The following is a 21,424-nucleotide window of genomic DNA, read 5'->3' as shown; positions in this document are numbered from 1 at the left end:
CTCCACTTCCTTTCTTCCTTCCCCGTCTCTTCTCTTCCCATCTCTTCCGTTTCACTTCTGTCCTCCTCCCCTCCTCTTCTTTTTTGCCTCTCTCTCCACCCCATCCCTCCTTTCCACTATCCCCTCTTCATATATCTCCCTTATAGTATTTTCTTTTCTCTGTTTCAACTCCCTTATTTCTTTTCCTTTTTATACCTCTCACTTCTCTCCCTCCTTTATTCCTTTATCCTTACGACGTCCACCCCATTTCCATTTCCTTCACCCCGCCTTGCATCCCCTCTTCATCTCCCTGTCTGTTCCCCTTTCCCCTTTGTCCATCTTCTTCCACAGCCTCGCCAATCCTCTCATGGTGACCATCCCTTGTAATTCCCCTCAGTCCCCTACTTTGGCGCGTCCCTCCTCCCAGTTCCCTCTCCCCTTTCCACCTCCCGACTTCCCTTGCCCTTCCCACCTCCCATCTTCCCCTCCCCCTGCCCTTCCCACCTTCTTCCCACATCTCTCTCTCTCTCTCTCTCTCTCTCTCTCTCTCTCTCTCTCTCTCTCTCTCAGCTTACCCAATCCCTTCTCATTTCTCTTTCCCTTCTTTTCTCTTCCCATCCCCTCCGCCCTCCCTCTTGTCCCCCATTCTTTCACGTAGCCCCTCCAACGCGCCTTCTTTTCTACCCTTCGCTTCCCCGAGTCAAAGTACCTTCCACATTCCTCCTCATATTTATCATTTCATCTCCCTCTCTCTCTCCAGAGCTCCTCTCCTCGGACTTCTTCTTCCCTCACTGACCCCCACGAGTTCCATTTTCCCCTCTTCAATGTGCTCTGTTCCTCCATTTTTTTTTTTTTTACCTTTCCCTCCTTTTTCTCCTCCCCAATCTCTTCCCCCCTCTTCTATGAGCTTTCCTCCCATTTTTGCCCCCCTGCCTCCCTTGAGCTTTTTCCTTTGCTCTCCCTCTTTATACAACCTTCCTCTCTTTCTTGTTTCTTCCCCTCCCCCCTTCCCACTGCTGTATCCTTCCTACATTTCCTTTATTTCGCTCACTCCACCTACTCCCTTCGTCATTTCCCTTTCCGACTCTCCCTTCACCCTCTTTCTCATTCATCCTTTTCTTCTCTTTAGCTCTCGCCTGTCCTTCACCCTCTGCCTTCAGTCACTCCTTTCTTTCCTCTGACTCACTTCCTTTCCTTTCCTTGACTCCCACTCCTCTCCTTACTAGCTCCTTTCCCTCCATCCTGTCTGTCTCCTTCTCGTCTTCCCCTTAGCTGTCTCTTATACCTCTTCCCCCATCCTGAGTTATCCCCATTCTTTCTTTCCCTTTACGCCCTATAATCCTATCCTCCCTATGATCTTGCATGGGCTCTCCTTTCCGTTTCTCCCTGTTTTCGTCCTTCGTGTCTCCCTTCCGTTTCACCTTCCCTTCGTCCCTCCTCCTGCCTCCCCATTTCCCTTCACCTCCTCCTTCATACCCCCTTTCCCTTCTTCCATCCCTCAGTCTACTTCCTTCCCTCCCTCATAACCTCCTTCTGACCTCCCTTGGGTTTCCTTCAGAGCTTCCTCAAGTCTCCCGCTCTTACATCTTCTCCTTCTCCTAACTCTTAAGCTTTCTTCTTTCCTCCTCTTCCTCCTCCTTTAGACTTTTTTTTTTCTTTTTTCCCCTTCCCCCGGCATTCCTGGAACCCGGAATTTGTGGAGTGGAGGCGAGAAATGTCTGATTAAGCAAGTTTGGGGGAAGACTTTGCCGTAAGAGACTGTCCAATAACTCTGTGTTTATTTCCACGACTCCCTGCTTTGGAGTGATTTCTTTCAGGTATATACTTCTCTTACCTCACCCCATCCTCAGGTGGGAAGAGAGGTCTGGATGATGATGATGATGATGATGATGACGACGACGACGACCCTTCCTGTTTACCTGTATTCCCGAGCTTGCTTTAGGTTTGTCAGGATTGTGGATGATGATGATGATGATGATGATACTGTGTGAAAATGCATTAGGTTTCTCAAGAACTTTTCCCACTTATTAGGTTTGTGGTGGTTATCAGATAGTTCGTGTATGAAATTTTGTGTTGACCATAGTGATGTATTTTGTATATCAATCCTGCCACCTCCAGACGGTTTTATACTCGTACAGCTTAGTAGAAATTTTCCCAGTTAGAGGGGGTTAGACTCTCTCTCTCTCTCTCTCTCTCTCTCTCTCTCTCCCCACGCCTGATGAAACTAAGCCAGCACTCGCCAACACTTTATTGGGAGCCTGGTACGTGAGGGTGAGGTGATTCGCTTCTCCCCCTTAATTTTCACCCCTACCTAGTCTCCCTACCGTCCCCCCTATCTCCCCCCTTCAACTTTGCACCCCTCCCTTACCCGTATTCATCCCCTACCTACCCTCTGTCCTCTCCTTTCCGCTCAGCTTTTCACCTCTCCCTTACTCCACACCCGCACCTACCCATTATTCTCGTTGTAGCAGCCTCTCATGTCTCACTCCTGAACTTCCATCACACAGTTCTGTCTTCTCACTTGCTCCTAACCTCTTACATCCTCTCTTCTCTCTCTCACCCATCCCCATTAACTTTTCACCTCTTTCTTCTTCCTCACACCCTCTCTACCAACCTCTTAATCCTCCCTCGTACCGTCTCTCCACTCTCCTAACTTGTTACTTTTCTCTCGTAACCTCTTATCCTCTCTTGACCCCTTATCTCTTGTCTCATAATCTCACATGCCTAGCCCAGAACTTTTCGTACCTCTAAAAAGATCTATCCCAGCCGCCCACATTCTCTTGATCTCTCATCATCTCATCCTTCTCCCATAGCCTGACATGAATCCCTCTAATTTCTCATATGCCACCTTCATACCTCCTCATTCCTCTACTCTGAGCGTCACCCGTCACATAATGTCACCCCTCTCTTTTGCCCTCTCACCGCATAACCTCTCCCAACCACCTCATTCTCCATTTCCCCCATAATCTCTCTCCCAGAGCCTCATATCCTCCTTTTAGAACGGGTAACCTTTCTGTCCTTTCCATCCTTTCTCAAGTTTTTCCCCGCTACCCATGACTGAATAAAATCTAAGGTCACTGCCACCCAAGTTTCACTGTCCTCTAATGTTGGAAGCCACAGAATTTCCTTGTGTGTCTCTACTGTCATTCTTTTTCTGTCACTTCTTTACTAGTATCTCTCTTCTTATTCAGTCGTATCGGTTTTTCATCCATTCTTTCATCATTATTATTTCTTGGCCATTCGTTTTTCGTTCTATCATTATCTGGGTTTTCGTCCGTTCCCCTTTTTTCTCGTTTCCTGGTTTAAGTCCATTCTCTCTCCTCATATTTCCCTGTTATCCTTCTCTCCTTTCATCCTCTCATCGCCTTGTTATTCCTCCATCCTTATCCACTTTCCATTCATGTAGTGGGTGCAGTGGGTATTCATCTCGAGCTTTGTGTTTACTCTGCTTAATGAGTCTACTTCAAGGTTTCTCTCTCTCTCTCTCTCTCTCTCTCTCTCTCTCTCTCTCTCTTTGTCTATTTATCTATCTGTCTGTACATTTAGCTATCAGCCTTTCTATTAACATTTGTATCCGTGTGTGTTTATCATTCTGTCTGTCAGGCTGTTTATAATTATCCGTGTCTGTTTGTCCATCTGTAAACCTACCTACATGTGTGTCTGTCGAGCCGTGTTGTGTCTTTTTTTTGTTTTATCCATATGTTTCTGTCCTTATCTGTGTCTGTTTGTTCATCTGTCAATCAAGCTGTGTACCTGTATTTATCCATTTATGTATTCTTATCTCTTGACTCTCCTTTCTTCTCCATTCATCTCTCTAGTCATTTGATCCACTGTGTATCTGTATTTATCCATTTATATATTTATATCTCTGTCTTTTCTACTCTCTCCTTTCTCCTTCTCTCCACTTCTCTGTTTATTTGTCTCTCTAGCTGTGTATCTGTATTTACCCACATATATTTATCTCTTTTTATCCTATCTACTCTCTCCATCCTCCTCCTCTCCACTTCTCTCTCCTTTCTCCCTCTCTCCACTTCTCTGTTTATTTGTCTGTCTAGCTGTGTATATCTGTTTACCCATATATATTTATCTCGTTTTATCTTATCTACTCCCTCCATCCTCCTCCTCTCCACTTCTCTCTCCTCCACGTCGTATTGAAGACGTATACCTGAGCCGAGCCGAGCGCCCGTGTTAGCCCTAGGAATTAACAATGGCCTCCTCTTAAACCCTGACTTGAGTGAGTGCCGGCTGCTTGCACCTAATGAGCTTCACCCAGTGTCTATTTAATGCAGGCACAAGATCAATTACCTCTGCTGATTACATGAAGGGGTTGTTAATAAAAAAGTAGATGATAATCATGTAGTAGTAGTTAGAATTGCTGGCGATAGATTAGGTAAGTGGGTAATTAGTTAAGTGGTTTGTACTTAGAAGATAATAATGGTGAGAAAGGAAATTTAAGTGTAAGGATTTAGTGGATGATATAGTAAAGAAACAAGAAGGGAGGAGGAGGAAACAAAGCAGCAGGTAGTTGATAATAGACCGTAGGCTGACAAGAAAGATAATGAGAGGACTAAGGAAGGAAGTTAAGCATGGGGAGGGAAGGACGAAAGGAAAGAATGAGGAGAGAAGGAAAGAATGAGGAAGGAAGGAAGGACAGAATTAGGAGGGAAGGAAAAAAAGAATGGTGAGGGGAAGAAGGAAGGAAAGAATGCGGAGGGAAGGAAGGAAAGCATGCAGAAGGAAGAAAGAAAAGAATGCGGAGGGAAGGAAGGAAAGAATGCTGAGGGAAGGAAAGAAAGAATGCGGAGGGAAGGAAGGAAAGAATGCGGAGGGAAGGAAGAATAGAATAAGGAGTAGCACAAACAGGTGAGCACTTTCTATCCGATGACATTTATTTATTTATTTATTTATTGATGACACCACCATTCATTATTGAACCTAAGAAGAACCTCATTTAGAAAAGGTGCTGATGAAGGCTACATAGAACCCATTCACTTCAGTCTCCAAAGTTGAATGAAATCGCATGAAAGTGACAAAAATAAAGTAAGATTAATACGATGAAAATGAAGACTTGCGACTGAACGAGTTAAGAAAGAATTATGGAAAAGAGAATATTATTGAGAAGAAGAACTAAGGAGTGAGAAGCTGAGTATCAATTTTGGGGAGAAAATTGAATAATGACATTGGGAGGAAGGGAAGAAAATATGTGGAGTGGAAAAAGGAACAAAGAAGAGAGGAAATCTGATGAAAGAGGAGGACAAGGAGAGACGACGGAAATTTGACGAGAGAGAGAGAGAGAGAGAGAGAGAGAAGGGGGGGGAGAATGGAAGTTGACGAAATAGCTAGAGACAGGGAAAGGAATGAAGAAAGAGAGAAGGAAGAAGGTAAAGAAAGAAGACGATGGAAAGGAGAGAGACGAGAAATTAGACGAAAAGCGAAGAGGGAAAGAGAAGATTGGATCGTCCGGAAGAAGAGGGTAAGAGATGAAATTGTAAGAGTGGATGATTAAAGTGAGGGAGCCAGTGGAGTATGGGGAATGAGGACGTGAGGAAGAGAAAAATATTTGAGAGAGAAAATGTTTGGGTTGGAGAGAGAAGGGGGAAAGGAAAGTAGAGCAATAAATGGAAAGAAATTGTAGGTAGAGTAGTAATAGGTGAAAAGGAAGAGAGAGAGAGAGAGACAGAGAGGAATAGTGGTATACAAGAGAAGTAGAAAAGAAAGCCCATAAAATAGAGCAAATCGAGTGAAAGGGGGAAGTAGAAGAAGGTGGAATAAGGAAGGAGGAATAGAAGAAACAGAAGGTAAGTAAGTGAAGGACAGAGAAGTAGAGGAAAACAGACGGAAAGAAGAGGAAGGAAAGGAGACAAGATGAAGGAGAGTTGGTGGTGAGGAGAGGGGGAGGAAGGGCAGAATGTGAATAGGGAACCGTGTTTGAGGAGAGAAGTGGTGAGTGTTAGAAAGAGGAAACAACTGAGGCGAAAAGATGGACGGTAAGGAGAGGGAAATAGGTAGGGAAGGGAAGGGAATAGGGCAAGCGAAAGTGAATAGGGAGAGGGGATAGGGGAGTGTAAGGATTAGGGCAGGGGAATGTGAATAGGGGGAGGGAAGAGGGGTAAGGGAAGGGAATGTGGGTAGGGAGAAAGAAGGGGACAGGGCAAAGGAAGGTTAGTCTGGAGAGGAGTAAGGCAGTGTGGGAAATTTGTATTAGTAGTAGTAATAGTTTTTGGTGTTGTTGTAGCCCCAGGTTCCTCTGAAACCCGGCGGAAGTTGCCCCTCTCCGGCGCTCCACCATCCTTCTTTCGGGGGATAGTGAGAGAGTTAGAGACGCATTTAAAGCTGGAGAGTAGAGCTTCCCGGTTAAATCGTGCCACATCATAAAGCTTAGGAAGGAGGGAAGGAGGATACGGAGGGGGAAATGTGGAGGGAGAAAGTGGCAAGGGAAGAGGAAGAGAATGATGGATAGGGAGAGTGGAGGAGGATAAGAATGGAGGGGGAAGAGAATGAGGGATAGGGAGAGTGGAGGAGGATAAGAATGGAGGGGGAAGAGAATGATGGATAGGGAGAGTGGAGGAGGATAAGAATGGAGGGGGAAGAGAATGAGGGATAGGGAGAGTGAAGGGAGATAAGAAGGGAAGGGCTAATAGTTTGAAAGGTCATATTTTAGTGGCAAGGGAGGTCTGAGGAGAAAATATAGGATGAAGATGGGTCATGAGTAAGGAAGTGCAGGGAGGTACTAATGAGAGTGAAAAGGAAAACAGTCAGTAGGTGAAAAGAAAAAGAAATATTGAGGAAAATGCAAAGGAAATAAATAAGAAAAGTAACTAGACCGGTGGTGCGGGGGATAAAAGAGAATGAAAAGAACTGCGTTGATCAAGTTCTGAGAGAGTGAGAGAGAGAGAGAGAGAGAGAGAGAGAGAGAGAGAGAGAGAGAGAGAGAGGCAGTAGGAAGAACAATAATAAAGGGAAACACTATTTTAAAACAAGAAAAATAATTAATGATTGAAATGAGACTATAAATATGAAGAAAAAGAAACAAGGGGAGAAAGGTGAAGAGGTAGGATGGAGAACCTGATTAAATAAGAGCATAAAGAAAGTTGAAGTATGCATGAAGGAGTAAACAGGAGAGAGTGAACTTGAGAGAGGAGAGGAGAAGAGGAGAGAGATGAGGCGGAAGGAGGAAGAAAATATTTAAAAGGAGGCAGCGTAAATTTTAAAGAAAAATTAAGCAAGAGTGGGTAAGAAAAAAATGAGAAAAATTAAGAGAAAAGCGGACGAATGCATGAAAGATGAAGAATAATCATAAATTTTAGAGAAGGATGGAGAGAGAGAGAGAGAGAGAGAGCTAAGTGGAAAGAGATGTAAAATGAGACATATTTTGTGTAACGACGAATCATGAATGGGTATTAATGGATAAAGAAAATGAAGAGAGTGTGAGGGAGGAGAGGAAAGAAGGAGAAAGACGACGAGAGAAGGGGAAGAATATGATATAAAATGAGACAGCATAAAGGGAGAAAGATGATCCCTGAAGAGGAGAAAATGTGAGTAAAATGAGATGGGGTTGAGGGAGCAAAGAGGAAGAGAAAATTGAAGAGATATGAGAAGGAAAATATTAAAAGAGACAGCATAAGACAAGGAAGATAAAGCATGCAGTGTAATAATGGGGTAAAAATGAAGCTGTGATTATTGTGAGAAAGAAAGAGAACTGAAGAGGATAGAAAGATGAATCATGAATGGGATATAATGAAGTATAAACGAGGATTTGAGAGAGAGAGAGAGAGAGAGAGAGAGAAGCTGAAGCTTGAATTGGTTGGAGTATAAATGAGGGTATGAGTGGTGAGAGAGGAGGAGGAGAGTAAGAGAATTTTAGATGGTAGAATATTTATAGGCCATAACACCGCTTCACTGACCACTTCCCCGAGTTAACAACGTCCTCTCACCTACACTTCAACGTACCCTCCCCACCCCACACACACACACACACACAAATCCTCACTCATAGCTCTGCCTGCTAACTTACCCTCCTAAACGATCAGTTGTCCACATACTCCTGCATTATACGGTATATACATAAATCATTCTTCACACACACACACACACACACACACACACAAACACACACACACACCCATAAGCTTCCTTGTCGGCTCCCTCCCCTCGCATGGCAGGGCAGGACACAGGGATACGCATTTTGTTATGGGTGGCTTGCAAGAATTTCTTACAGTTTCTGAAAATAAAGAAAATAAAAGCATGAGTGGTTTATATATTCCATTCACAGTTGGAGGTGTGTAATTTCATGTAAATAAAATAATATGGTTGTAAGAAGAATGAAATGGTAAAGTTGGGTTTGGGTTGCCTCACGAAATAACGTATCAGTTTATCTATCTGTCTGTAACTTTGTCGCGGTAGGAAATAGGGTGTCTGCGTCCCTGTATCTGTCTGTCTATCGATCGATCTATCTGTCACTGCATTTACCCCCGTAAGAGCTCTCCATTACTCTTTATGCGTCTCCTCTTTTCCATACAGCATTCATCTTATTCAGACCCCTTTCATTTTCTTTCTTGTATTCCTCATTACTTCATTATCTCATGCAATTTCTCCTGCTTCCCTACCTTCTCCCATTCCTTGTTTTCCTTACCTCCTCTTTCCTTGTCTCTTCTTCATCTTGTCTGGTTCACACCCTCTTTCCAAAACTATTTTTCTTTAAGCTCCCCCCCTCATTTGCTTCTTCCTCATATCTTTCTTTCCTCCCTCTCATCTCCCTTACCTCCCTCTCATCTCCTTTACCTCCCTCTCATCTCCCTCACCTCCCTCTCATCTCCCTCACCTCCCACCTCTCCGCCGTCTGATTAACCTCTACCATAATAGGTTGTTTAGTGAGGGTGGAATGCTGAGGAAATTGGGTAGCCTTCTCACAAATACCTCCACGGCCGTAGTGGGTGGCTTGTGTTAGTGACGTTTGTGCAGATGGTGGTGGTGCTGATGATATTCGTGGTTGTGTTTGTGGTATGTGTGATAGCGGTGGTGGTGGGATGTTAGTGACGTTCTTGATGTTTGTGATGTGTGTTGTGGTGGTGGTGGTAGTGGTGATGGTAATGTTTGTGGCGTTCTTGATGTCTTGGGTGATGTTTGTGACCTCTGTGATGGTGGTGGTGCTTTGGGGGGATGTTTGATGTGATGGTTTTGGTGGTGATGGTGATTGTGATGCATGTGGTTATGTTAGTGACGTTCTTGCTTTGTGATGTGTGTCGTGGTGATGACGGTGGTGGTGGTGGTGGTGGTAGTAGTAGTAGTAGTAATAGTAGTAGTAGTAGTAATGTTTGAGTGGCGCTTTTGATGCTTGTGATATGGAGATGGTGTTTGTAGTGTTTAATGTAATGCTGATGGTGTCCTTGATGTTTAGTGTTCGTTGTAATGTTTGGAACGTTCGTGGTAGTGGGTGGAATGTGTGGCGGTGTTTGTAGTGTTCGTGAGTGATGTTTGTGATGTTAGAGGGTGATGGTATTGTTTGTTTTTGGCGTTTTGATATTTCAGATGTTCGTAATGTATTTGATTATTGATTCGTTGGACTTGCGTATACTTAAATTTAGATACTACGTTCATATTCGTAGGTAAGCTAATGTTTTGTGTGTCCCCCTCACTACGATGGTGGTTTATCTATCATGTTTAGGTAATGTCATTCAGCTTTCGAAGGACCTGTCGGACTGGCGAGGGAAGAATCGATTTTCAGTAACCCCTTCATTGTTTTGACGATTTTACCGATGTATTCAAACTGCCTGTTGACTTTTTTTTTTTTTTTGGGGGGGGGGGAGAAGAGCCTGTCGGATTGAAGGAATAAAGAGGCACTGTTTTCTAACTGGTAAACCCCGGGGGACGACTTACTTGTTTATCTGTTTTCTTTTGGCTAATCCCAAACAGGAGTACTCCCCGCCGGAAAGCCTCCCGATGCCTGAAGGTTAAGATGGTTTCGTACGGTATATTAGATAAGGTGCAATTGCAACGCCATTTGATTGATAAACTTTTTTTTCTGCAGTAATTGTTTGGTCATGGACGAGCTGAGTAAAAGACATACAGGATATTACCATGTAGAAAATTGTGTTTTTTCCTCTTTATCATACAGACTGAGTTATATGATTTTTTTTTTTTTTTGGTAGTACGTTCGGATAACTTTTGGGGAGAAATAAGACAGCGTCATTGTAAATAATTTTTGTGGAACCTGCTTATTTCATCACGTGTATAGTTTTTGTCATATTATTGCTTAACATCAAATTTTAAAATGTGAAATGTAACCGTGATCTCCTTTCCCAACAGAGTGGTTTGTGTGTGTCCGGTGACGTAGGCGGGGATGGGCGTGGTGGGCCCCGCATCACGCACCTCACTGGCTCGGCAGGCGTGGGTGTGGGCGTGGTTGAAGACGAACCACGCTTCCCACGCCTCGACCAGTGCGCCCACTTCCACTACGAGTATGTCGAGCTCCCGCCCCTCCAGGTAGGAAAGCACGTGTCATTGTTTGTTTACATTTTGGAGTAACCAGGTGATCCGCTTCTACCCCTTGAATCCTGTGACATCTAGTGGGGTATTTTGTGTCATTTCCCTCAGTTTTATTCAGCTTATGATAGACTCGTCACCCCGGAGGTGGCAGCATCCTTGATAAACCCCTTTAGTACGAGAGACCTTGTCAAATTTTAGTGAAGTCGTCAGTTGGCGGCAAAAATAAAATAAAGCATCTGACCCGGATTCAAGGAATTAAGTTTTGACACTAGCTAATTGCTTTGCTTTTATTCTAAGTGTCACCTATCTGACCTTTTAAATTCTGCAACCCGCCGTTCCAGGTAAGCTCGTGGCATTGTTTGTTTACGTTTTAGAGTGACCACATGACATATGTCTGCCATCGGACATTCAGCCATCGGATTACATTCTGCCAACCATATTTGCTAGATTCGCGGAACACACATTTTTATATCATGTTGAATTGCTGCCACGTTTAAATATTTGATTAGGCAGGGTGTGTCTCTTTTCCCCAACAATTGGGACTTCTCGTTTATGTATCCTATATATTTCACTGGTATCTGTATATGCATGTGTACGTACCTGTCCCCTTGCACACGTTGGCGTCACTTTATTCGTAACTATTTTGTATTTTCATTTATAATTTTTAAGCACGTGACACTTTCAAGTTTTTTTTCCCTCTCTTCTCTAAGCCGGAAACCCAGCCAATATATATATTTTCCTAGTCACACACAATTACTGCTTTCGTGTTTTGGGCCACATGCTGAGGAAACATGTTTTTCCAATATTTTCTTTACAACCGGAGTTACTGCGTGTTACCATCTACTAGTAATTTTCATAGTATGTATGTGTCACCGTCGCTAGATCATTGTCGTTTACGTTCACTGCATGACGAAGAAACACACACTAGATAAATAACTTTTTGCTTTTGTATTAACACTCAGGCTTTTGTAACTCCCTCTTGGATGAATAAAGTGGTATGTTTTCTCGAGTATGGTGACAGAAGCAGCAATTTCGGGCTCCCATGACTCTCTTAGCTGAAAGCGTCTGTCCGTAGCTGGAATATGAGACTAGAGTTATCCTGACGACGACGAGAATAAATTATGTTCAAGAGAAGATAGTAATTCATTTAAGAGAAGACAGTAATTCATAGTGTCACAGCTTGGTGGCCACGGATGCATAATTCAGAAAGCGAGCTAGCACTACTTTCCGAGCCCCTCCAGAACCCATAGATATGCTGATTTTGTTTGAATCGTCTTTGGCCGTATTCTTGTCAGTTTATATGGCTCTCTCAAGTACCTCTTCCACGATTTAATTTGAACATAGCACCTCAGTAATCTCATCCATATAACTTGTATTTTTTAATGTTGATAAATAGCATTAATAACATGGTAGGTAATCGTGCCGTGTGAAGAAATACCGCATACTTGTAAGGACAAAATGCTGACGAAAACGACTTTTTTTTTTAATCGTCTACGTGAAGAACTGCCTCCGAAATCATCACAGCTATTTCATTAAGTGGAGAAAAAGACAATACTACGCCTTCACAGTCTTTCCATGCACTTCTTCGTGACTATTTTCTTATATATTAGTGGTTATCTTTTTTCACAGCTTGGCATTCAAGGTGGAAAGATGGCAATATTAGGTCAGGTTAGAGTAAAAGCACTATAAGTCTTCATCGTCTTGGTCTGCCGCTTCAATAACGTGGAGTCACGTATTATAATTATCAAGCCTTGTGACGAATACTGAAGTGAGAGTGCATACTTGAACTCATAAGTGTGTTTACAGACGAATAAGGTGTTTACAGACTGAATATTATGGTGTTTATGCAGAAATGGAGATGATAGCTTATTTCCAGGCAGGATATTATAGCTTGTTTGCATACTGAATATATTAGTGTTTATGCAGAAATGAAGTTGACAGTGTTTTTTCATGCTGGCTATGAATGTGTGCTTGCAGACCGAATATATATTTTAGTGTTTATGCAGAAATGACGTTGGTAGTGTAATTCACCGGGTCGGTCAGGATTACTTGATGGTCGTGATCGTCAGCTTTTACCCTCCCGGAAGGGAGCTGAGAGCTCATATAGTCCGATCTAAGGGCAAGGCTGTGATTTTCACACACGCACACACCCGTCCCCTTGCTCCAGGGGGACAGTAACCACCCACTTCGTCAGTGAAACTTTTCGCAACCTGAGCGAGGCGCGAACTCCCGTCCACCAGTTGGCAAGCGAGAGCATTACCACTGCACCAGCGAGCGGTGTGTTTGCATACTGAATACTATTATTTTCAAGCAGTATTGTAGTATGTTTGCAGACCGAAAATATAAGCATGTTTGTAGAACTGAAAATGATAGTGTCTTTGCAAACTGAATATTAGTGTGTTTGAAGGTTAATGGTATAGTGTGATTGCAAACTGAAAATCATAATGCGAATTCAGGCTTAAGACAGTAATGTGTTTCCCAGCATGAAGATAGTAATGTCTGCAGACTTAAAAAGCATATATAATTGCAGGCATGAAAATTAATGTAACAGTAGGCACGAAAATTATACGTTAGTTCGCATACTTAAAAAGGAGAGAGCATTTGCCACCGCGTTCTGGCTGGGGATATCAACTTGCAGTGGCGGAATTTTAGTAATCTTGATGAGAGATGGAGGGAGACTCGGTGGAGCTGTTATTAATCTGCATATAAATTGGTGAAATATGCATACACAGGAGACAGTGTTGTGGCGCAGGCTGGGGGGACAGGACCAGACACACACTACGCAGTACATAGCGACTTTGTGCATGGGTAGAAAGATGTATGCTTGGGTTATGTTGCGTGTACCAGGAACCATGTTGTTTAGAGAAGTGTGTGTGTGTGTGTGTGTGTGTGTGACAGACAGACAGACGGACAGACAGACGACCAACAAGTATCCAGAACACCCCCAGTCCCGTAACTAATACTGTTATTCCAGTGTAAAATGAGATATCCAAACCCAAGTGGTGTTATGTGAATGTGTGTCGGTCTTCTGTTTGTGCGTAGGTTAGCCTATGGGGCGCATGGAATAGACTATGTTTTTCTATTTATTTACTTATTTATTTATTTTAACCAGAGTCGGATACATAAGACTAAAAATTATCATTTTTTTTTTTCATATTCAGTCGGTGTGTGTTGAAGTAGCGTTTAAGTCTATAACGATTTATTGTGGAATATTCATTTTGAAATCTGTGAGCGAAAAGTGGGATATCTGATATATTTTGGAAGTGATTGATGATGCTTGTGCAGGAGAATGGACGACGTAATGGACGGTACTTTTCAAACGGATTCAGCTCTTTTGGCATCTGCATCAGCGAACGAAGTCTGGGAGAAGGGATGAAACGCAGCTCGAAAGTTACATAAGAATTCCTATATTAAGTGTCCAGGAATGGTTCCGTTGGCGGAGGTCTGATATGTCATAGAAAATGGGAGATGTTGTTGTTGTTCTTTGGCTGTGTTGTTGTGTGGAGGAGTAGCGTAGAGGGGGATGAGAGGGCAGACGAAGGGAGGGAAGGGGAGGGAGTGTTGATGAGGATGAGGAGAGAGGAAACTAGAGAGGAAAGAGGGAGGAAGAGTTAAGAGGAGTAGGAGAGGGGAAGGTGAGGGGCGAGAGAGGCAAAAAGAAAGAAGAGGAGGGGGAGGAGAGGGGAAGGTGTTGGTGTGAAAGGAAAGAAGAGTTAAGAGGTAGGGCAGGAGAGGGGAAACTGATAGGAGGAAGAGGTAAGGAGGATTGAGTAGAGGGATAGAGGGAGATTGGACTGAGGGAGGCAGAGGGAAGCTGGAGGTAAGAGAGAAAATGAGGGGAGGGAGAAGGGAAATGAGAGGAGGCGGTGAGTTAGAGAGGGAAGAGATTAATGAAGGACTTAAAAGGAAGTAACTGAGAGGAAAGACGTGAAAGGGAACTAAGAGGAGTGCGTGGCTGAGGCAGTGGAGAGGAAGAGGAGTGAGAGAAGTCAATAGAGAAGAGGGGGAAATGAGAAGAGGAGGAGGAGTAAAAGGGGGGATGTAAGGAGGAGGAAGAGGAGGAAAATGAATAAAAGGGAGAGAGAGAGCTGAGGCGAGAGGTGAAGAGAAGTAGGGATTAGAGGAGGAAAGCAGACAGGAACTAAGAAGATGAGAATTAGGTGACAAGGAGGAAGTAAGTCGACGGGAGAGAGAGAGAGAGAGGGAGCTGAGATTGAGGAAGGGAGGAGGAGGAGGAGGAGGGAAGAGCTGAGACGCGAAGGAGGGAGAGGAACTGAGAGGAGAGATAAAGAAGACGGTACTGGGATGAAGAGACGACGACTAGGATGAAGGAAACTGAGTGAAAAGAGGAGAGATGAGATAGAGAAATGGAGGAAAAGGGGGAGAGGAGTGTGGAGATGTAAAGGCGTGCAAGTAACAGAGAGAGAGAGAAGGATGGGAGCTTGAACAAAGGAGGAGATGGAAGGAGAGAAGAGGAAAAAGGAAGGAAACTAAGATAGGGTAAAGTGGAGGGAGGTGAGGGAAAGGAGGAAGAGCTGCTAAAAGAGAAGTGGATGAAAGGAGGGGTAGGGAGGGAGGGAGGTAGAGGGGGAGCTGAGAGAGAGGAGAGGGAGAAAAGGGAGATCAAGGGAGGGAGAGAGGTAGGAAGGAGAAGGAAGAGGGGCAGGGCGGGAGGGAGTCAAAGGAGCGGAAGATGAGGAAGGTTGGGGGGGGGGGAGTTCAAGTAAGGGAAGGGAGAGATGGAAGTGAGAGGGGAGGAGGAGGAGGAGAGGAGATGGAAGATGGGAGAAATGAGGAGAGAGAAGACAGGAGTATTTGAGAGAGGGAGAGGGAAGAATGGAGAGGAGGAAAGAACGGAAGAAGATGATGGGAAGAAGGAGAGGAAGATGATGGGAAGAAAATGGGGGGAAGGGAATGGAAGGACGGAGGGAGAAGCTGAGAGAAGGGAGGGAGGGAGACTGAGAGATGGAGGAGGGGAGGGGGGAGTCATTACCTCTTGTTTATTGATTGCCGGCTGGGGGAGGGGGGGGGAGGAAGGGAGGAAAGGAGGGAGGGAAGAGAACTGGGACTCTGATTTGGAGGAAGGCCGGAGAGACCAAGTGAGAGAGAGTGAGAGAAGGGGGGGACAGGATGGAAAGGGGAAAGTGGGAGTGGGAAGGGAGTGCGGGAAGGAAGTAGGGAGAGTAGGAGGGAAAGGGAAAGAAAGAATGGAAAAGTAGAATAGAAAGGAAAGGGAGGTAAAGGAATGGGGAAACTGGAGAAAAGAGGTGGGAAAGAGGAAGAGGAAAAAGGTACTATTTGGGGAGTCAAAAAGAAATTGGGGAGAACAGGAGGAAAAAGGATAGTGATGGGAGAAAGGATAGAATGAGAGGAAAAGATAGGCAGGGATGGTTAATGAGGAGGGGAAGGAAAATAGTGGGAAAGGGAAAAGAGAGGGGGAAAAGGGGGAAAGGGAGATAAAAAAGAGAACGGGGTAAAGAGGATGTGGTTACGAAGGAAGATGTTGAAAGGAACTGAGGTGATGGAAGAGAAGGAAATGCCGTTTTAGACATTGATGAAGGAAGGAGAATGAAGGAGGATGGAAGAAAGATGAAATTAAGAAGGAGGGAAGGAGGAGAGACAGATTGGAACAGAGAAAGAAGATGATGATGATTGGGAGGAGGAGGTGGAGGAAGACGAAGAACGATAAGGAAGCGTGGGTGGACAAGTGTGTGATTTGAGAGAGAGGGAGAGGGAGAGGGAGAGGGAGAGATTTGGTACGTGACTGAATTGAATATCCTCGGCCTAGGCTTAGTGAAGAGACGATACATAAAGCTGTCATAATTATGGAGATAGATGGTGTGGTTAGGGGTGGTTGTAGATAGGTAGATGGCTTGATAGATAAAGTAGTTGTTGGGGCTTAATAGATAAAGTAGTTGATTGTTTGATTAATACATAAATAGGAGAGTTAATAGATGAATGGACTCCTTCATTATTTTGTGCTCTTTGGACGCCTTCATGTGGTGGCACCCATATAGCCGGGCGGATCTACTGCCTGGTTTTACAAATGTCCCTCATCTACGTCCTTATCCCATGAAAGGAGGATGGTGGATTGCAGGAATAGGGCGCCTTCAGCCTGCAGTCCACTGGGTTCACGTTTCAGATGGGCCTGGGGTTGTAGCCACTACTCTTCCTGGCCTCTTTAGTTCGATTAGCCAAGTTCTTGCTACCTGCAGCCCATTTGATTAAGTTTGGGAAAGACCTCTTTTATTGAAGGGGTTAAGGGACACTGTATCTAATCATCCTGGGTCGAAGTTTCTCCCAGTAAAAGATCACCGACATCAGCTGCAAGAAAGTCATCATAATGAAGGGATTAACAGGTTAGATTATCTCGAAAACGATAGTGAGAAGAGAACGATGAGTTTAAAATTCTCCCACCTTAACTTGGCCCAGATTTTTATCCATTTTTCAGTTTATTTCATATAATTGTATAGCAGAAAAAGACAATACTACGGCTGTACATCCTTTACTTAGCATTTGCTCATGACTACCATTATATTCTACTGCTAATCTGTTGCAGCAAGTCAGCATTCTAGATGGGAAGATTGCAATTTTAGGCCAGGTTAATGTAAAAAGGGTTTTGCAATACGGACATGAAAAATAATCTGTCAAAGATACAGCTGATTTAACCCCTAAATATAATCCCTTCAGCCTGAGGACGTCTTTTCCACATTGGTCTACCTGTGTGATTATTCTTTTTCATTTTATAAGAAGTCGTCACTGAAGGAAGGATTTATTTTAAGGCTATCAGTCCCCTCCAGTTCGAAGAGTTTCTCCAGAATAAAATCGTCTTGATCTAGTAAGAATAAGATTTTTAAAAGTTGTCGTAGTGAAGAGAGTAAAAGAATGACAGGATGGGAAGAGATGGGAATATTGATTTGAGGATGACAGGTGTGAGAAGTTAAAGAAAAAACAGTAAAAATAATGGTTTGGGGACTTTGGATGTTGTTCTTGTCGAATTGATAATTTTTTGTACAAGAGAAAAGTTGAGAATGCAAATAAGAAACACACACACACACACACACACACACACACACACACACACACACACACACACACACACACACACACACACACACAAATAGAGTGGCTGAATCGGAGGCAAAAATGGGAATCGGGTCAATTTGGGATCCAGTGGGAATATAAAGGAGTGGGAGATGAGGGAGGCGGTGTGGGGGAGGAGGCCGTGAGAGGAGGGAAAGTGCCGCCGTGGGAGGGAGACAATGGGAGCAGTGGTGAGAGAGAGAGAGAGAGAGAGAGAGAGAGAGAGGACTTAAGAAGAAGAAAGGAAGTAAGAAGAAGAAGCGAGGAGAAAACAGGACGAATATGAGGTGGAGGAGGGTTGAAGAGAGGAGAGGGAGGGTGAATTTGAAGGAGAGATTATGGGTTGGGAATGAGAAGGAGGGAAGAGGGAATAGGAAGAAAAATAGATGGAGGAATAGAGGAGAGGGAGAGTAAATCTGAGCAAAATATGGGTTGGGAATAAGAAGTAAGGAAGAGGGAATAGGAAGATAAGAGAGGTGGAGTATGGATGAATAATTTAGTCCCAAATGGCGGAGAAGGCCAACTTCAGCCTTCAGTCCTGTGGGTTTGCGCTTCAGATGAACCTGGAGCTGCAACAAACTGCTGTTATTGATGCTGCCGGCATTTGGGTGCAGAGGTAGTCTGTGCATTCAATACTGTTGCTCGAAGGCAGCAGCTGGTACTCCGCCGCGCGCGTTGAAATTATTACTCTGAATATTTGCAGTACATTTTCCTTTCCAGCTTCATTCCTTACTTCCAGTCAGAGTATCATAGTGTAATTCCAATACATTTACGTAGCAAACTTCATTGGATATTGCAAACTGGACTCTATTGTATCTTCAAATGGTTTTAATTTTCTCTTGCTCCTTCGTGTGTTAAATGTCGCAGCAGGAACGCGAAGAGGCAGAAGGAAAGATAAGAGGGGCGTAGGGAGTGGGAGAGATGGGAATATTGGCAGGTAGAGATGTGTACAGTTAGAAGAAGTGTAGAAAGGAGAGGGAGGGGTGGAAGAAGAGGGTAAAGGACGTTAAGGGTGAAGAGTAAGGAAGGGAAGAGAGGTTAAGGAAAGATTGAGTAGAAAATGGAAGAGAAAATAGTATTAGTATTAGTAGGTTGATTGTTATATATTTATGCATGTATAATTTCGATATTCTACACACCATTACATCCTGAATTTTGTTGTTCATTATCGATAGTAACAACAGTAGCAGCAGCAGGGAAGGTGGAGTCGTTATGTTGATGGTGGTGCAAGTAAGACTATTCAGTGTAAGAGGCGAGGCGGTGTGTGTGTGTGTGTGTGTGTGTGTGTGTGAGAGAGAGAGAGAGAGAGAGGTGAAGGGTGACCGAGATGTTGGCAAGAGATAAGGAATTGCAGGGAAGGAGATTGGCTTGATTGGTGCAAGTGAGAGGAGTGGGAAGTTGTGGACAGGATGGGTGAGAAAGTAATTAACACTCCTGGGCTGCACTGAAGAAAATAATTGGGCGTTATCTGGAGTTGGAATACTTGAATTGTCCCGATCATGAGTGTGTTAATTCTCCAGGACCATAGTGTACTTGAACTGAATGATTAACTGATCTACAAGGGCAGCATCAGAACAGTACTGCCAATATTTCTTAGCGTGTAAGGATGTGGCAAACCCATCTCCTAATACTTCCGTTGCAGGCAGACTCATAACTCCCCATGTGAAACGAAAAAAGGTTGATGATTGATGATGATGATGAGGAGGAGGAGGTGGATGATGATTATAAAAATGAAAGGGAAATAAAGCGAAGAATGACAGAAGTGGAAGGGATACAGATGCAAACATTGTACGTGAAAGTTGAGTATTCGGGGGCATAGAAAAAGCCTGAAGATGAAAGAAAAAAGAGAGTGAAAAACAAGTGAGAAGAGAGTGGTTCTGTGTGGGGTGTGTGTGAGGAAATGAAGGTGTCGCGGCCAGTGGTGTGAAGGGGGGGAAGGGGGAGGGGGATGAAGGGGAAGAAGGGGGAATGGGGGTAGGAACAAGAGCCGTATTTACGAAATTTCTTGAGATGGCAATGTATAAAGTTGCTTGTTTGATTTTTCATCCTTTATTTTGACTCCTACAGGTGCTAAACTCTTAAGCCCGTTTAAAATGAAGGTAAAGGTGAAAAACAGGACCAGACAACGTAGTATCTGATTGTAATGTACTGCTTGTATGCATATTTATACTAGGACTAGATTAAGGGTCTTATTCCAAATGACGTTACAGATTTCGCAGCATCTCTCCCTCGCTGATTTATTTTGCGTATTAGCACGTTTTTAACCTCCTGCATTGTACCACGGTAAGGTGGATTGATGAATTAAAACAGTATAAATAACATACTATGGAGAACTGAGATGTAAGCAGAATAAACAGCAAGAGAACAGGTATTACGAAGTCTCCCATGCTCCCTAGAATTCGGCCCTAAGACCTTTGATAAACACGAACGCGGACAGCGGCGCCTCCCTCCCGTCCCGTCTGACCTCAGCAAAAACGATATTACCTCACCCGGGAGAAAGTCGGCGTGTGCGGTGGAAGTTTATTATTTTTCGATATCTTTCGCATCATTCCGTATCTTTCGCTCTTGATTATTTTCGGAAAAATCACTTTGGTTTTGGTACCTGATAACATTGGTCCCGAGTGTATGGGTATCAAACCTGACGCCTTGGTTCCTTCGTCCCGTTGTAGTTGTGTGTGTGTGTGTGTGTGTGTGTGTGTGTGTGTGTGTGTGTGTGTGTGTGTGTGTGTGTGTTTTATATGCCACAGTTGAAATGTTTCAGCTTAATATGAGGTACGTCACACCCAGTTCATCTCAGTAAGATATAATCAGAGGTAACAGGGTCCTCATCTTTATTTCCATCTATCCTTCATCCATTCTTCGTCTGTTCGCCTCAGTGTTGCATCACTTCTATGGCTCGTTCACAGGGCAGTATTTTGAACCTCTGACTGATATTTTCCTCCTGGAGAGCCTGCAACACAAGATTTTTTACACGCTTTTTTTCCATTTCCGTACAAGCCTGATGCAGGAGTTAGTGTGGTATCTTCAGCCTTCATTCACGCAGCTGGTTAGGTCTAGCACAGTCAATCTTTCTCTCTTCAGCATCTTTACGTCTTGAGTTTTGTTACCAGACATTTCTTTATAATTGTTGAATTTGTCACTTTTTTTTTTTTTTTTGAAAGGCAACTGAGGACCTAAGATATAGAATGTTATTGTGTTTAGTAGTGGAATGGTTGATCGGAAAGTGTTACATCTAATAAATAAATAAATCTCTATGTGGGTGTAAGCCTTTCATATGTGTAATAGTATTTTGTGTTTTAGCCATTTTTCATCTGCTATAAAATGTGAGCGTGAGATGGGAGTTGAGAGGCAGTGCGCTCAGGGGAGGTGCATTGTCTTCCTGAAATACCCCGGGACAATAACATGCTTTAAAGCCATACTGCCTGCTGGACGTACACCCTACTGAGACACTCACGCTCAGAGCTCATACTGGATAGAGTGACGATACGGGACGAGTGTGACTACAGTGATAGTGACGACATTACTGGCTGGAGTGAAGGTAGTACAAAGGAAAGTGAGGGGATTATGTGAGAGAATGATAGTACAAGCTAGTGTGAAGACAGTGCCAAAAACAGTGGGAGTAATAAAGAATGAACATCACGAGCTAGGGTGAAGACAGTATCAAAAACAGTGAGGGAAATAAGAGACAGGTTAGCATGAAAATCGAGTGAATTTTATGTGAGCCAGATTAAGAACAGGACAAGCGTTATGAGCAAGGGTGAGAATATTTGAAGCTGGAGTGAGGAGGGTGCAAGCTAGAGTGAAGATAGTGTAAGCAAGAGTGAGTTTTCTTCTGTACAGGCGAAAGTTTGGACAGTATGAGTGAGGCAAATGCAGG

At 43.7% G+C, this 21,424-nt stretch overlaps 1 protein-coding gene across 1 annotated transcript in view; it reads left to right on the top strand.

The window, feature by feature from the left end:
• Positions 1-21,424, top strand: part of CdGAPr (GTPase-activating protein CdGAPr) — a 350,099-nt gene that overhangs the window by 48,270 nt on the left and 280,405 nt on the right. The window contains exon 2 of the mRNA XM_080286103.1: positions 10,285-10,461. Within this exon, the coding sequence (XP_080142229.1) occupies positions 10,285-10,461 (177 nt within the window). The remainder of the gene's footprint in view (positions 1-10,284; positions 10,462-21,424) is intronic.

This window comes from Coenobita brevimanus, chromosome 110 (genome assembly GCF_032717465.1).
Source record: "Coenobita brevimanus isolate Jiangsu-jjx chromosome 110, ASM3271746v2, whole genome shotgun sequence".
Classification (NCBI taxonomy): domain Eukaryota; kingdom Metazoa; phylum Arthropoda; class Malacostraca; order Decapoda; family Coenobitidae; genus Coenobita; species Coenobita brevimanus.
The sequence above is the reverse complement of the archived record's forward strand: the minus strand, read 5'-3'. Positions and strand labels throughout refer to the sequence as shown.